The sequence below is a fragment of the Alosa pseudoharengus genome, unplaced genomic scaffold (assembly GCF_046254945.1).
Source record: "Alosa pseudoharengus isolate Yale_2024_CS ecotype anadromous, Long Island Sound unplaced genomic scaffold, YU_APseudo_1.1 YU_APseudo_1.1_scf_21, whole genome shotgun sequence".
Lineage (NCBI taxonomy): Eukaryota > Metazoa > Chordata > Actinopteri > Clupeiformes > Clupeidae > Alosa > Alosa pseudoharengus.
Genome location: NW_027468674.1, coordinates 581,716 through 599,592, shown reverse-complemented (window position 1 = coordinate 599,592; position 17,877 = coordinate 581,716). Strand labels below are relative to the sequence as shown.

At 41.4% G+C, this 17,877-nt stretch overlaps 1 protein-coding gene across 1 annotated transcript in view; it reads left to right on the top strand.

The window, feature by feature from the left end:
* The window catches only part of cabp5b (calcium binding protein 5b), a 44,215-nt gene extending 26,623 nt beyond the window's left edge, over positions 1-17,592 (top strand). The window contains exons 5-7 of the mRNA XM_076299093.1: positions 6,413-6,522; positions 11,578-11,725; positions 17,567-17,592. Coding sequence (XP_076155208.1) covers positions 6,413-6,522; positions 11,578-11,725; positions 17,567-17,592 — 284 coding nt within the window. The remainder of the gene's footprint in view (positions 1-6,412; positions 6,523-11,577; positions 11,726-17,566) is intronic.
* The last annotated feature ends 285 nt before the right edge of the window (positions 17,593-17,877 follow it).

Genomic DNA, 17,877 nt, shown 5'->3' with positions numbered 1-17,877 from the left:
TTTTAGGCTAGCTAGCCTGCTCATAATTATATTGCGAATAGGCTTGCTGAAAACTTGTGATGGATTTAAACAATGGATTTGGGTAACACTCCATAATAAGGTGCCATAATAAATAGCAAACTAGTAATTACCTAACCCTTTGTTAATTGTTACTAACATATCTATTTGGTACAAGTTAATAGTTTTTTCATCATTAATTAAAAATTAGTTGTTTGCATAAAAACTGTATGTTAATGCTTTAGCAAATCTATTAACTAATATTGCATTAATATGTGATTACTAATTAACAGTTATATCTTACATCATTTAAATGTTTAATTGCAAACTACTGTATATGTTAATAGAAAAGTTAATGACATATTATTATTTAACTAATTGTTATTAAACTGTCTTTCTGCCTATCCCAATATGAACCACTCTCCATAAGACCCTTACAATAGATAGATAGATACTTTATTGATCCCCAAGGGGAAATTCAAGAAAAAAACATGGAGCTACCTTGACATGTTGCCACTGTTGTCAGCGCCGGAACCGCTTGCAATAAAGTTGGCTAAGCTTAATTAATATATTAGTGGTATATAGCTATAAGCGTGGGGTCCCTTATAATAAAGTTGGTTAAGCTTAATTAATATATTAGTAATATATTACTATCAGTATGGGGGACCCTTATAATAAAGTTGGTTAAGCTTAATTAATATATTAGTAGTATATAGCTATCAGTGTGGAGCCCCTTATAATAAAGTTGGTTAAGCTTAATTAATATATTAGTAATATATAACTATCAGTATGGGGGACCCTTATAATAAAGTTGGTTAAGCTTTATTAATATATTAGTAATATATACCTATAGTCAGACGGTGAAGGGACTGAGACCAAAACTGGCTTATCACATTTATTCTTTTAGGAAAAGTTAAAACAAAACAACAAGTAGTTGAATGGGCTATATTACATGCATCATTCCTATACCATCACTGTCAGCCCTACTAGCAAGGGAGACATGGAATGTTCAGGTGCACAGAACGACAGTTTATTAATATTCTGAGACTCACTAAACACTCACAGACGTAGACCATACGGAGGTAATGCATAAACATAATGCTAAACTAAATGTACATTCATTTCCTGCTAGACTGAATTGCACTTTCCATGCACACTAAGCTAAACTGCTTAACTACACTGAATGCATGGAAAGTTGCTAGCGGAGTTTACAGCTAGCTAGTCACGTTAGGAATGTAAATGTAAATTAGGAATTTAAATGATGTAAGAAATAACTGTTAATTAGTGCCAAAAATATATTTAGTTAACTATTAACATATATTAATACAATATTAGTTAATAGATTTGTTAAAACATTAACATACAGATTTTATGCAAACAACTAATATTTAATTAATGATGAAAAAACTATTAACTTGTGCCAAATAGATATTTTAGTAACAATTAACAAAGGGTTAGGTAATTACTAGTTTGCTATTTATTATGGCACCTTATTATGGAGTGTTACCTGGATTTGTCTTCTCAGTGGATGTTGTTTTCCATGGATTTTTTTAAAGGTAAGCTGCGATCTAAGTTCTATCTGCTGGGTTAGTTTGTGTGCGACATGTTATGGATATCGGGACTGTCCCAAATTTTTCGGGACGTCTGGTCACCCTAGTTAGGAACGGTCAGCTATTGATTTTTCCTCTTGACAAAATTTAATACAGAATTGTATTACGGGGAGGGGGAGGTGTATCGTGAGGCGTCCCCAACCCACTCGCTTTGTTTTCTGCCAGTAGTGGACTTGCAGATCGGCAGGCAGCTAGCCACCCTGTATGGCACGAGAAAACGTGTACTAGGCTACTAGTTAATAGTATCCAGGCTTTGAGACATTTATGGTGTCTTACAGTTGCCTGGCACAGCATCTATCATGTAGGCTATTTGTGGATCAGGAACAGTTGTGCATCGCTAGCTAACTAGGCTACATCCTAGCTGAATTTCACAAAATCTGAAGTAGTTAATGCTAGATAGTAAAACAACCACTGCAACATTTTCTTTTCACTTTATTGAAGTGTGGCTGAAGTGCTTCAATTAGGCCTACATACAATACATAGGCATAAGACACTCTGCCTTTGTTTTACCCACCACCAATGTTAATATGGTTTGCTGCGCTGAAATTACGGTGCACGGTAACTTAATTCCAGCGTTCTATAGAGCCGCGAAACAAAGCTAAAGAACCGCAACTGATGTTACGGCTTCTGCCTTGGCTTACCCTCTGCTTTTTGAAGTTACGGCAAAAACAGCATCTTATTTTGATAAGAAAACAACAAAATTGACTCAAGATATTTGTCCACATGATAAAATTGATGCCCATTGTTCCAAAAATGACAAAAACTAATTTTTGACAAAATTGAAGTTACGGCCTTTTGCCTTTGCACGGCAGAGCAGCACGGGAGAGAAGCGATTAACTGACAGAAGATATGCATTGTCTAGTAATGTTAGATTACATTGTACATAGCAAAAATATCACCATAATATTCATTGAGAGTGATCCCAAAACATCAGAAAGTATGTCTTTGTGACAATTCTGTATTAAATTTTGTCAAGAGGAAAAATCAATAGCTGACCGTTCCTAACTAGGGTGACCAGACGTCCCGAAAAATTTGGGACAGTCCCGATATCCAAGCAGTTGTCCCGAATCCCGAATCCTGCCCTAATTGTCCCGAAAATTATACTCAATCAGAATACTGAGCAGTTATTTTCTGATAAACATTAAAAACTGTCCGTAGAGAGTCGACTGCATGCAGCCCCCGACGGCAGCTAGTGTCTGGATGCAGCCCGGCTACTTTGTTTCTTTTTGACGTTCTATAATTAGGCGCGAATATGCACTGATTTCGCGAAGCCGAGGACATTGTGCAGGCAGCGCAGCAGGCAGAGCCAGTACGTCGGCAGTTCGGCCTAATGTCCATGTCGTTTTAACATAATCTACTTAATCTAACAATTATTTTGTATTCTTACTTAATGACCCATCATTTTGGCAAGGCTTGTTATTATCCTTATTCTGAAAGCTCTGATTTGCACTGTTACGCAGTCATTGTTTTTTTTTTTTTTCCCACAATGACATTTTGAGTTCATGATTCCTCTGTTGTATTTTGAGGCAGACTTGATGTTTGAATAAAAATGTGTTTCAGCCAAAATGTGTTTCAGCCAATCTCATCTGGTCACCCTATTCCTAACTGAACAGTAAAATTATAGCGCTGTGAACGCTCCTGGCTGCGCCTGGCAAATACGCCACCATAATAGCAATCAGCTATGAAACAAGCGTGCCTGTAGTTAAAGGGAATGTGACTGATTGGTTTATTGCACGTTACGCCCAAACCACACCCATGATTAATATAGCTACTTCAGACCACCCCATTTTAGATTTGCGTTGGGCGCAACAGTCAAATATCCCGCTGGTAAAATAGCATCAGCGCCCAAGATCCGCCCACAAAGTGACTTGCGTTTTGCGCAAAGACACTTCCGTTTCAGACCGTTAAAATATAGCCTTTGTGTGTTTGTGTGTGTGTGTGTTTACAGTTGGGGGAAGTGTGGACTTTGAGGACTTTGTGTGTGTGTGTTTACAGTTGGGGGAAGTGTGGACTTTGAGGACTTTGTGTGTGTGTGTTTACAGTTGGGGGAAGTGTGGACTTTGAGGACTTTGTGTGTGTGTGTGTGTTTACAGTTGGGGGAAGTGTGGACTTTGAGGACTTTGTGTGTGTGTGTTTACTAGGACTGTCACTTTTGTGAAAAAATCCTGTTCGATTTTTGAGACATAAGTTTTCATTGAATCGATTGTAAAATCGATTTTTCATGTCTAAAGACGTTTCCATTTTCAACGCAAATATAGGCCAATTCACAAACACCTAACAGGCATTAGGACGAACGTAAAGGGGGCGCTTGTAGACGCAAGCCAGCAATATTTCTGATGATTTATTGGCATGAAGTTTCGTGCCTGCAGTACTGCTGCAGGCTTCAACGTAGCTGTGTATGTGTTTACGATTAGAAATTTCAAACAAATTTCGCCTAAGTAGAACTCGTTTGCACAGTTTGCATAGCCTACCGCTTTTGTTCTTCTCCATAGTTTGATATACCAAAAATCCGACGTACTTCCACATCGAACTCCTCCTATCACTCGTCTCTCTCATGTCGCACAGGTTGATCGCGTTGTCCTCCATTTTTTGGCAAAACACGAGCAGCACAGCAGCTGATTGAAACAGCTGTTTCCGGTGCGTAAAATTGGTGGGAATTTTCTTTTTAGCTTTCGCAATGCTTACTGCACTTCGGAATTATTTTATATTCTTATATTCTTGTTTGTGAATTTTGTTACATCTATCCTTTTTATTTGTTTAATTCGTTTAAAATTAATAGTGTACATATTTGGTTAAAATCGATTCCTTATTTTAGTTTTCGAAACTTGTGTTGTTTGGTCCAATCGATTGTGCAATCGATTTTCGAACGTAAAGTGACAGCCCTAGTGTTTACAGTTGGGGGAAGTGTGGACTTTGAGGACTTTGTGTGTGTGTGTGTGTTTACAGTTGGGGGAAGTGTGGACTTTGAGGACTTTGTGTGTGTGTGTTTACTAGGACTGTCACTTTTGTGAAAAAATCCTGTTCGATTTTTGAGACATAAGTTTTCATTGAATCGATTGTAAAATCGATTTTTCATGTCTAAAGACGTTTCCATTTTCAACGCAAATATAGGCCAATTCACAAACACCTAACAGGCATTAGGACGAACGTAAAGGGGGCGCTTGTAGACGCAAGCCAGCAATATTTCTGATGATTTATTGGCATGAAGTTTCGTGCCTGCAGTACTGCTGCAGGCTTCAACGTAGCTGTGTATGTGTTTACGATTAGAAATTTCAAACAAATTTCGCCTAAGTAGAACTCGTTTGCACAGTTTGCATAGCCTACCGCTTTTGTTCTTCTCCATAGTTTGATATACCAAAAATCCGACGTACTTCCACATCGAACTCCTCCTATCACTCGTCTCTCTCATGTCGCACAGGTTGATCGCGTTGTCCTCCATTTTTTGGCAAAACACGAGCAGCACAGCAGCTGATTGAAACAGCTGTTTCCGGTGCGTAAAATTGGTGGGAATTTTCTTTTTAGCTTTCGCAATGCTTACTGCACTTCGGAATTATTTTATATTCTTATATTCTTGTTTGTGAATTTTGTTACATCTATCCTTTTTATTTGTTTAATTCGTTTAAAATTAATAGTGTACATATTTGGTTAAAATCGATTCCTTATTTTAGTTTTCGAAACTTGTGTTGTTTGGTCCAATCGATTGTGCAATCGATTTTCGAACGTAAAGTGACAGCCCTAGTGTTTACAGTTGGGGGAAGTGTGGACTTTGAGGACTTTGTGTGTGTGTGGGTGTGTTTACAGTTGGGGGAAGTGTGGACTTTGAGGACTTTGTGTGTGTGTGTTTACAGTTGGGGGAAGTGTGGACTTTGAGGACTTTGTGTGTGTGTGGGTGTGTTTACAGTTGGGGGAAGTGTGGACTTTGAGGACTTTGTGTGTGTGTGTTTACAGTTGGGGGAAGTGTGGACTTTGAGGACTTTGTGTGTGTGTGGGTGTGTTTACAGTTGGGGGAAGTGTGGACTTTGAGGACTTTGTGTGTGTGTGTTTACAGTTGGGGGAAGTGTGGACTTTGAGGACTTTGTGTGTGGGTGGGTGTGTTTACAGTTGGGGGAAGTATGGACTTTGAGGACTTTGTGTGTGTGTGGGTGTGTTTACAGTTGGGGGAAGTGTGGACTTTGAGGACTTTGTGTGTGTGTGTTTACAGTTGGGGGAAGTGTGGACTTTGAGGACTTTGTGTGTGTGTGTGTGTGTGTTTACAGTTGGGGGAAGTGTGGACTTTGAGGACTTTGTGTGTGTGTGTTTACAGTTGGGGGAAGTGTGGACTTTGAGGACTTTGTGTGTGTGTGTGTGTTTACAGTTGGGGGACGTGTGGACTTTGAGGACTTTGTGTGTATGTGTGTGTTTACAGTTGGGGGACGTGTGGACTTTGAGGACTTTGTGTGTGTGTGTGTGTTTACAGTTGGGGGACGTGTGGACTTTGAGGACTTTGTGTGTGTGTGTTTACAGGCGGGGGAAGTGTGGACTTTGAGGACTTTGTGTGTGTGTGGGTGTGTTTACAGTTGGGGGAAGTGTGGACTTTGAGGACTTTGTGTGTGTGTGTTTACAGTTGGGGAAAGTGTGGACTTTGAGGACTTTGTGTGTGTGTGTGTGTTTACAGTTGGGGGACGTGTGGACTTTGAGGACTTTGTGTGTATGTGTGTGTTTACAGTTGGGGGACGTGTGGACTTTGAGGACTTTGTGTGTGTGTGTGTGTGTGTTTACAGTTGGGGGACGTGTGGACTTTGAGGACTTTGTGTGTGTGTTTACAGTTGGGGGACGTGTGGACTTTGAGGACTTTGTGGAGTTGATGGCCCCCAAACTGCTGGCTGAGACAGCGGGAATGATCGGCCTCAAGGAGCTTAAGGACGCCTTCAGAGAGGTGGACACACACTGCTCACACACACACACACTGCTCACACACACACACCTTCAGAGAGGTGCTCACACACACTGCTCACACACACACTGCTCACACACACACACACTGCTCACACACACACACTGCTCACACACACTGCTCACACGCACACGCCTTCAGAGAGGTGGACACACACACACACACACACTGCTCACACACACACACACTGCTCACACACACACGCCTTCAGAGAGGTGACACACACACACACACACTGCTCACACACACACGCCTTCAGAGAGGTGGACACACACACACGCCTTCAGAGAGGTGGACACACACACACACACACACACACACACACACACGCCTTCAGAGAGGTGGACACACACACACACACGCCTTCAGAGAGGTGGACACACACACACACACACACTGCTCACACACACACACACTGCTCACACACACACGCCTTCAGAGAGGTGGCACACACACACGCCTTCAGAGAGGTGGCACACACACACACACACACACACACACACACACACACACACACACGCCTTCAGAGAGGTGGCACACACACACACACACACACACACACGCCTTCAGAGAGGTGGACACACACACACACACACACACACACACACGCCTTCAGAGAGGTGGACACACACACACACGCCTTCAGAGAGGTGGACACACACACACACACACACACACGCCTTCAGAGAGGTGGACACACACACACACTGCTCACACACACACGCCTTCAGAGAGGTGGACACACACACACACACACAAACACTGCTCACACACACACACACTGCTCACACACACACACACTGCTCACACACACACACACTGCTCCCAAACACACACACTGCTCACACACACACTGCTCATACACACACACTGCTCGCACACACACACTGCTCACACACACACACTGCTCACACATACACACTGCTCGCACACACACACTGCTCACACACACACACTGCTCACACACACACACTGCTCACACACACACGCCTTCAGAGAGGTGGACACACATACACACACACACTGCTCACACACACACACACTACTCACACACACTGCTCACACACACACTGCTCACACACACACACTGCTCACACACACACTACTCATTCATCATCAACTCTACTTATTAGTGTAGAATAAGTCTTCAGAGAGGTGGGCACTCCATTAGTGTCATCATCAACTCTACTCTTCTAACTCTACTTATTAGTGTCATCATCAACTCTACTCTTCTACACTAACTCTACTCTTCTACACTAACTCTACTTATTAGTGTCATCATCAACTCTACTCTTCTAACTCTACTTATTAGTGTCATCATCAACTCTACTCTTCTAACTCTACTTATTAGTGTCATCATCAACTCTATTCTTCTACACTAACTCTACTCTTCTACACTAACTCTACTTATTAGTGTCATCATCAACTCTACTCTCCTACACTAACTCTACTCTTCTACACTAACTCTACTTATTAGTGTCATCATCAACTCTACTCTTCTAACTCTACTTATTAGTGTCATCATCAACTCTAACTCTACTTATTAGTGTCATCATCAACTCTACTCTTCTACACTAACTCTACTCTTCTACACTAACTCTACTTATTAGTGTCATCATCAACTCTACTCTTCTACACTAACTCTACTTATTAGTGTCATCATCAACTCTACTCTTCTACACTAACTCTACTTATTAGTGTCATCATCAACTCTACTCTTCTACACTAACTCTACTCTTCTACACTAACTCTACTTATTAGTGTCATCATCAACTCTACTCTTCTACACTAACTCTACTCTTTTATACTAACTCTACTCTTTTACACTAACTCTACTTATTAGTGTCATCATCAATTCTACTCTTCTACACTAACTCTACTCTTTTACACTAACTATATTCTTCTACACTAACTCTACTCTTTTATACTAACTCTACTCTTTTACACTAACTCTACTCTTCTACACTAACTCTACTTATTAGTGTCATCATCAACTCTACTCTTCTAACTCTACTTATTAGTGTCATCATCAACTCTACTCTTCTACACTAACTCTACTCTTTTATACTAACTCTACTCTTTTACACTAACTCTACTTATTAGTGTCATCATCAACTCTACTCTTCTAACTCTACTTATTAGTGTCATCATCAACTCTACTCTTCTACACTAACTCTACTCTTCTACACTAATTCTACTCTTCTACACTAACTCTACTCTTTTACACTAACTCTACTTATTAGTGCAGGGCCGTAGTCACCATAGACATTGAGGGGGACGTGTCCCCCCCAATATTCAAATATGACCAAAATGCCCCCCCCAATATACGGACATAGAAAAATAAAGACAGAAAAAAGCATTATACTAGGCCTACAGGAAACCAACACGCACCACCATCTGAAATGTAATCAAACGTAATGCAAAAATGTGTGACCTAGTGATGGTTCCAGAGTAACCTACACCCCTGAGTGGTTTGTCCTGGTGGTTTTCCATTTTTCGTTAGTGACGTGCGCTATCAAAAGCTATTTATACCATTTACTGCACCCTACTGCAGTGAGGTAGGGCTGTCAACAATATCGCATGCAGCTACTGGTACATTTTTCAGAAAACTTGTTGGAAAGGTGTAGCACAGGCTAAGGAAATCCCATACATGTTTGGAGCCGATCAGACTCAAAGGGAACTTTTCACAAAACTCACCAGAAGTAGGGCTGGGACAACGCGTCGACGTAATCGATTACTTCGACGCAAAAAATACGTCGACGCAAAATATGCGCGTCGATTTGTCAGACCCAAAACGCGTGCTGACAAATATTTTGAATTGTACACCTTCAGTGTTTCCCATATGTTTCACACCTTCAGTGTTTCCCATACGTTGACTAATCTGTGGTGGGGCGCCACGAACTCAAAACCGGTCGTCACACATTGATGTTCTATGTTGTACTATTTAAATTAAAGATAAGATAAAATCCTTTCATTGAGCTGCACGCAGCCTTTCCTTGCCCCGCCCCGCTCTCTCTCGTAATGAGCCCGCTGCCCCTCCTCTGCATGAGCATTTAACTAAATATTCACAATTGTTGAAGGATTGTTGTTGCCACATAGAAGCATTGCATAGAACACGGCTGGCTAAATTGCTATTAAATCCGCTTAGCAACATGACAATGCTGTGCAAATTTGTTCAAAACTGCTGCAGTCAAGTTAACTCTGCTAAGGTCTCATCACAACATAGTAGCCTACATTGAGGAGACCAAACTAAGTTAAGTTATGCAATCAAGCAGTATCTCAAAGCTAACGTTAGAATACTGTTCGGTTGTCAAGTTTAGCATGCTTACTTACATCTGCTTGTCAATTTCGTTACTCATGTAGGGCTCATTTTATTGACTCTGAATGTTTGCAAAATCCCAATGTAAATGGAAAGTGTTTTCCAAGACTCAAAAGTGCTTGTCCCAAGGAGAAGTAGGCTACGAACCGTTATTTGAACTAACTTATGAATTGCATTCACACATCAGCAGCGTTTTAACGGTGTTAATGTTAATTGCAGGGATTTCCTCACGAACGTCGTCTTAAAGTGACAGGCACTCAATTAGACCTACTGAACTGAACTGAATGCTACCTCTGACTAAGAATGCATTACTTTGCACTTGTATAGTCTTTTATTTTGGAATCTTAAGAGCAATAAACATATATTCCAATGTTAAGTAATTCATGTTTTTTTCATTCAGATATGTAAATCAACATGTATAGGTTGCTATTAGTCAATTAATGGGGAGATAATCGATAATCGAATCGAATCGAAATCGAATCGGACTGAAAAAATGAATCGTTAGATTAATCGATGCATCGAAAAAATAATCGCTAGATTAATCGTTTAAAAAATAATCGTTTATCCCAGCCCTAACCAGAAGTCATCATTTAAAGGGTCATTTAAAAAAAAAAAAATCTTCCGTGGGAGAATGCCTCAGGACCCGTCTGGAGGAGGAAGAGGGGGGGGGGGTGGACATCTGTGCCCAGGGGTTCATAATCCAGCCATCCATGTCATGCCTATGTCTGTCAAAAGTTTGGAATACCCTAATTGACTGTTGTGATTTTTAATAATATTTTTTGCATGGTAGGAAATGTATAGAAATTCTGTTTGGGGGTCTCTCAGTCCCCACCACAGATTTGGTCCCCCCCAATGTTGACATCATGACTACGGCCTTGTATTAGTGTCATCATCAACTCTACTCTTCTAACTCTACTTATTAGTGTCATCATCAACTCTACTCTTCTACACTAACTCTACTCTTCTACACTAACTCTACTCTTTTACACTAACTCTAGGATTGCACTGGGTCAAATGTCATATAGAAATGTGTTTAATCTGGCTCTTTGTTATTTTGACAGCCATAATTTAGATGTGAAACATAATAATGATAATAATGATAATAATAATAATAATAATAATAATAAGAAGAAGAACATAACTGCCTCTTTTTGAATATTTGGATGCGTGTGTTAATCAGCATCAGTCATTCCAAATGAAATACTGAAATGTGTGTGTAGTTTGACATAGACGGGAATATGTGTGTGTGTGTGTGTGTAGTTTGACACAGATGGGGACTATGTGTGTGTGTGTGTAGTTTGACACAGATGGGGACTATGTGTGTGTGTGTGTAGTTTGACACAAATGGGGACTATGTGTGTGTATGTGTGTGTGTGTGTGTGTGTGTAGTTTGACACAGATGGGGACTATGTGTGTGTGTGTGTGTAGTTTGACACAGATGGGGACTATGTGTGTGTGTGTGTGTGTGTGTGTGTGTGTGTGTGTGTGTGTAGTTTGACACAGATGGGGACTATGTGTGTGTGTGTGTAGTTTGACACAGATGGGGACTATGTGTGTGTGTGTGTGTGTGTGTGTGTGTGTGTGTGTGTGTGTGTGTGTGTAGTTTGACACAGATGGGGACTATGTGTGTGTGTAGTTTGACACAGATGGGGACTATGTGTGTGTGTGTGTGTGTGTGTGTGTAGTTTGACACAGATGGCGACTATGTGTGTGTGTAGTTTGACACAGATGGGGACGGCTCCATCACCACAGAGGAGCTCCGTCACGCCATGCTGAAGCTGCTCGGAGAGACGACGAGCGCACGCGAGATCGAAAACGTCATCCGGGAGGCCGACAACAACGGGGACGGAACTGTCGACTTTGAGGGTACACACACACAGATGCACACACACACTACACACACACACACAGATGCACACACACACTACACACACACACACACACAGATGCACACACACACACAGATGCACACACACACTACACACACACACACACAGAGATGCACACACACACACTACACACACACACACACAGATGCACAAACACACTACACACACACACTACACCCACATGCACACACACACCCACACACACTACACACACAGATGCACACACACACACTACACACACACACACACACACAGATGCACACACACACTACACACAGATGCACACACACACAGATGCACACACACACTACACACAGATGCACACACACACACATGCACACACACACACACACTACACACACAGATGCACACACACACACTACACACACACACACACAGATGCACACACACACTACACAGATGCACACACACACTACACACAGATGCACACACACACACTACACACACAGATGCACACACACATACACACACAGATGCACAAACACTACACACACATACACATTACACACACATACACACTACACACACATACACACACTACACACACAGATGCACACACACACTACACACACATACACACTACACACACATACACACCAGAGTTTCCGCTAGAAAAAAATGGTGCCGGTCAAAGTGACCGGCAGAGGTTTCGTTTTCCGGACATTTTGATGATATGCCGGTCAAATATCCTATTATCCCTTCTTAATTAATCAAACTGAGGAAAACTGGAGACAGGCTATGTAGCCAGAAGAATTACATAATCTGTATAGAATGCAACATGTTCATTAGCCTAACTTAAACATGCCTAACAAGATCTAGCCAGTATATTTTCATGGACAGCAAGAGTCCGCTTCGTTCGTTGTTTTAAAAAGGCTACGTTGTTTGTTGCTGCTACCCACGTTATCTCAGTGGTGACTGTTTAACTTGCACAGATGCGCACACACAAGAATGAGCGCTCACACCACTACCCCCTAATGCTATGCCTCTTTATTTGATAACAATAAATTAAGAAATGTTTCCTATTCTGGGAAATGTTTAGTTTCTTTTTCTTTCGGCCGCGGTTCAATGATACTGTTTAATTGTGCCAGAAATTATCCGCGGACCAGTAATCGCCTCGTCGAGGAGGCCCTAACCCTGCCGATCATAGACAGAGAACGCATAGGCCTACTGTATGCTTTGGGTAAAGAACACTTTGCATGTCCAGTGTACACGGAGAATGACTTGGAGCGGCCGCACCCCCCGCAACTCCACTTCCAATGTCACTGATTCCGACAGATACGCCCGACACTTCTGCTTTTTATCTGGTGGTGGTGGAGTTGACCGGACATCTGAGGCTTCAGACGTTACCAATTTATCATCATCCATCGCGTCTGGCCTCTGAAAAAACATTTAAGGCTAGTCTGCCTGGGCCTGGCCATGTTTGAACCGCCTCTCATTTGTTCGTTGTTTAACATGGACGTTTTAAGCGTGCGCTTATTTGAAATGCAGCATAGGTTATGCGTGTTGTTTAATAACTTTCAACCGGTAGAGCCTGTTCATTTAAAAACATAGCCAGAGGACGTATAATATAGGCTTAGGCCTACATATTAAGGCTTATTCTCAAATTCAGATTGCGTTAGGGGACGGGATTATTAGCCAATTTCAATCGGACAATTTGACCGGAGAGATTTAATTTTGTCGGACATTTCATTTTTTTTCCGGCCAATGTCTGGTAATTACCGGACAACGGAAACCCTGATACACACACTACACACACAGATGCACACACACACACACACTGATGCACACACACACTACACACACAGATGCACACACACACTACACACACATACACACACTACACACACAGATGCACACACACACTACACAGACATACACACACTACACACACAGATGCACACACACACACTACACACACTACACACACATACTACACACACAGATGCACACACACACACACAGACGCACACATACAGACTACACACACATACACACACACACACACTACACACACATACACACACGATGCACACACACACACTACACACACAAACGCACCCATACACACTTCACACACATACACACACTACACACACAGATGCACACACACACACTACACACACAGACGTACATATACACACAGACGCACACACACTACACATACAGACGCACATATACACACAGACGCACACACCCTACACATACAGACGCACATATACACACAGACGCACATACACTACACATACAGACACACACACACTACACATACAGACGCACATATACACACAGACGCACACACACTACACATACAGACACACATATACACACAGACGCACACACACTACACATACAGACACACACACACTACACATACAGACGCACATATACACACAGACGCACACACACTTACTCACTCTCACACACATAGATACACTCATACACACTCACTCACTCACACACACATAGATACACTCATACACATTCACACACACTCACTCACTCACACACACACACATAGATACACTCATACACACTCACACACACTCACACACACACACATAGATTCATACACACTCACTCTCACACACATAGATACACTCATACACACTCACTCACTCACACACACACACATAGATTCATACACACTTACTCACTCTCACACACATAGATACACTCATACACACTCACTCACTCACACACACACACATAGATTCATACACACTCACTCTCACACACATAGATACACTCATACACACTCACTCACTCACACACACACACATAGATTCATACACACTCACTCTCACACACATATATACACTCATACACACTCACTCACTCACACACACACACATAGATTCATACACACTCACTCTCACACACATAGATACACTCATACACACTCACTCACTCACACACACACACATAGATTCATACACACTCACTCTCACACACATAGATACACTCATACACACTCACTCACTCACACACACACACATAGATTCATACACACTCACTCTCACACACATATATACACTCATACACACTCACACACACTCACTCAGACACTCACACACACATATACACTCACACACACACATAGACACACACACACACTCACACACACACACATGGACACACTCATACACACACACACACACACACACATAGACACACTCAAACACACTCACACACAACACTCACACACACATAGACACACACACTCACACATACATAGACACACTCAAACACACTCACACACACACACATAGATACATAGACACACACACACACACTCACACACACACACATAGATACACACACACACACACACACACATAGACACACACACACACACACACATAGACACACACACACTCACACACATACACACACACACTGTGCTTAGAGATGACCTGACAGGAAACATTATCTGGACACCAGCTCTGACCTCCAACACAACTATTATATATTCAGCTCCCACCTGAACGAGTGTGTGTGTATGTGTGTGTGAATATTCAGCACCCACCTGAACGAGTGTGTGTGTATGTGTGTGTTTGTGTGTGTGAATATTCAGCACCCACCTGAACGAGTGTATGTGTGTGTGTGTGTTTGTGTGTGTGTGTGTGAATATTCAGCACCCACCTGAACGAGTGTATGTGTGTGTGTGTGTGTGTGTGAATATTCAGCTCCCCCCCCACTGAATGAGTGTGTGTGTACTCCTGTTCAAACAAAAGGTGTGCGTATAGTATAGATGATAAAACACGTTTGATAATGTGTTTACAGAGAAAAGTAAACAGCCTGCTGTCCTGCAGTTAATGAGATACTGAGCAGAGTTGGGAAGTGATGGTAGAGTTGGGAAGTTGTGGTAGAGTTGGGAAGTTATGGTAGAGTTGGGAAGTTATGGTAGAGTTGGGAAGTTGTTGGGAAGTTATGGTAGAGTTGGGAAGTTCTGGTAGAATTGGGAAGTTGGGTAACGCTTTAAAATAACATGTGCTTATTAGGTATTAACAGTGCATAATAAGCAGTTAACAATTCATTACTAACAGTTAGTTAACTGTTGTTATCCTTTAATAACATTAACTAACTGTTAACATGCAGCTTGTAAGTGTTAATAAGCAGCCTTTTAAGTTGCTTACAAGCATATTCGTTAACAGTAGTAAGTGTTAACAAGCAGCTTGTTAATGCTTGTTAATGGTGTATAAGACAAAGAGGTGGATAACTAATACGCTTATAAGACCTTTCTTACCTATTTGTAGTACATTTTGCAGCCCCCCAATCTAAAGCGAGGATCATGTAGCCTATAGTTCCACAAGCCCAACCTTCTATCTCTCTATCTAGCTTGGTTTAGCTGTGAGAAATGCACCTTCAAAATTGTTGCAGTGAGCAGGAATCGAACCCCGGTCTCCCGCGTCAAAGAGTGAATCGCTACTTGTTGAGCTACACTACTATTCCTAATTAGCTGATGAAAATCTGATTCTATATTCCGATGTTCTATATCATACTAGATATGCTTTTTACAAATATGTTTCTGATGGAAAAGTGGTGTTTAATTTCCATAATCTTTGTTCAGTGAACGCATAAAACAGTTTGTCAGCAGTCTAAAGATATGCCAGCTTTGTATATAGTTTGGTTACCTAGCAACCGAGGCTTAAAGACGATAAGTGGGTGCGTTCAAAGCTCTGGTTCAAAGTTGCAAACATAGGCGAACGTTCGTGATCGATTTGAAACACGTTTCAGTTTGCCTTGAACAGAGGCGAACATTCGTGGTCTGTTTCTGCATTAATTAAACACCACTTTTCCATCAGAAACATATTTGTAAAAAACATAGCTAGATTGATATAGCACTTCGGAATATAGAATCAAAATAAACAATTTCATCAGCTGTATAAGAAAAGTAGTGTAGCTCAATAAGTAGTGATGCACTCTCTGATGCAGGAGACCAGGGTTTGATACCTGCTCACTGCAACAATTTTGAAGGTGCATTTCTCACAGCTAAACCAAGCTAGATAGAGTGATAGAAGGTTGGGCTTGTGGAACTATAGGCTACATGATCCTCGCTTTAGATTGGGGGGCTGCAAAATGTACTACAAATAGGTAAGAAAGGTCTTATAAGCGTATTAGTTATCCACCTTTTTGTCTTATACACCATTAACAAGCATTAACAAGCTGCTTGTTAACACTTACAACTGTTAACGAATATGTTTGTAAGCAACTTAAAAGGCTGCTTATTAACACTTACAAGCTGCATGTTAACAGTTAGTTAATGTTATTAAAGGATAACAACAGTTAACTAACTGTTAGTAATGAATTGTTAACTGCTTATTATGCACTGTTAATACCTAATAAGCACATGTTATTCTATACCGGAAGTTGTGGTAGAGTTGGGAAGTTATGGCTGGTTGTTGATAGACATCACGCCTACTCTCGCTGATTAACAGAAATAGCCGTATTTCCCCAAACTTTACAGCATTGTTAGTGTATCAAAAGTGGTTGTTCACTTTGTGTGAATAACGCTATTTTCGGCATTTTGCTAATTACAGAAACGAGAAAGCGCACGTATCCTGATTCGCTTATGCCTGGCTTGACCTAGTCGCTCCTATTCATCCTGGATTGCCGTTAATGAAACGCGTTGAGCTAGGATGACCAGACAACGCTATGTCAAGCCTCGCTTAATTGCTTATCTTGGATTTCTTAATTCTGCCTTTGTGAAATACCCCTCAGATATGTTTAAACTAAAGCTAACCAGATATCAAAATGAACGAAAACTGACTGCATTTTGTTCTTTCTTTTCTAACAGAGTTTGTCAAGATGATGTCTAAATGAGGACTGAAAAGAGAACATCCATGCACACACACACACACACACACACACACACACAGAGAGACACACACACACACACACACACACAGAGACACACACACACACACACACACACACACACAGAGAGACACACACACAAACACACACACAGAGAGACACACACACACACACACACACAGAGAGACACACACACACACACACACACACACACACACAGAGACACACACACACACACACACACAATGATGTCTAAATGAGGACTGAAAACAGAACATCCATGCACACACA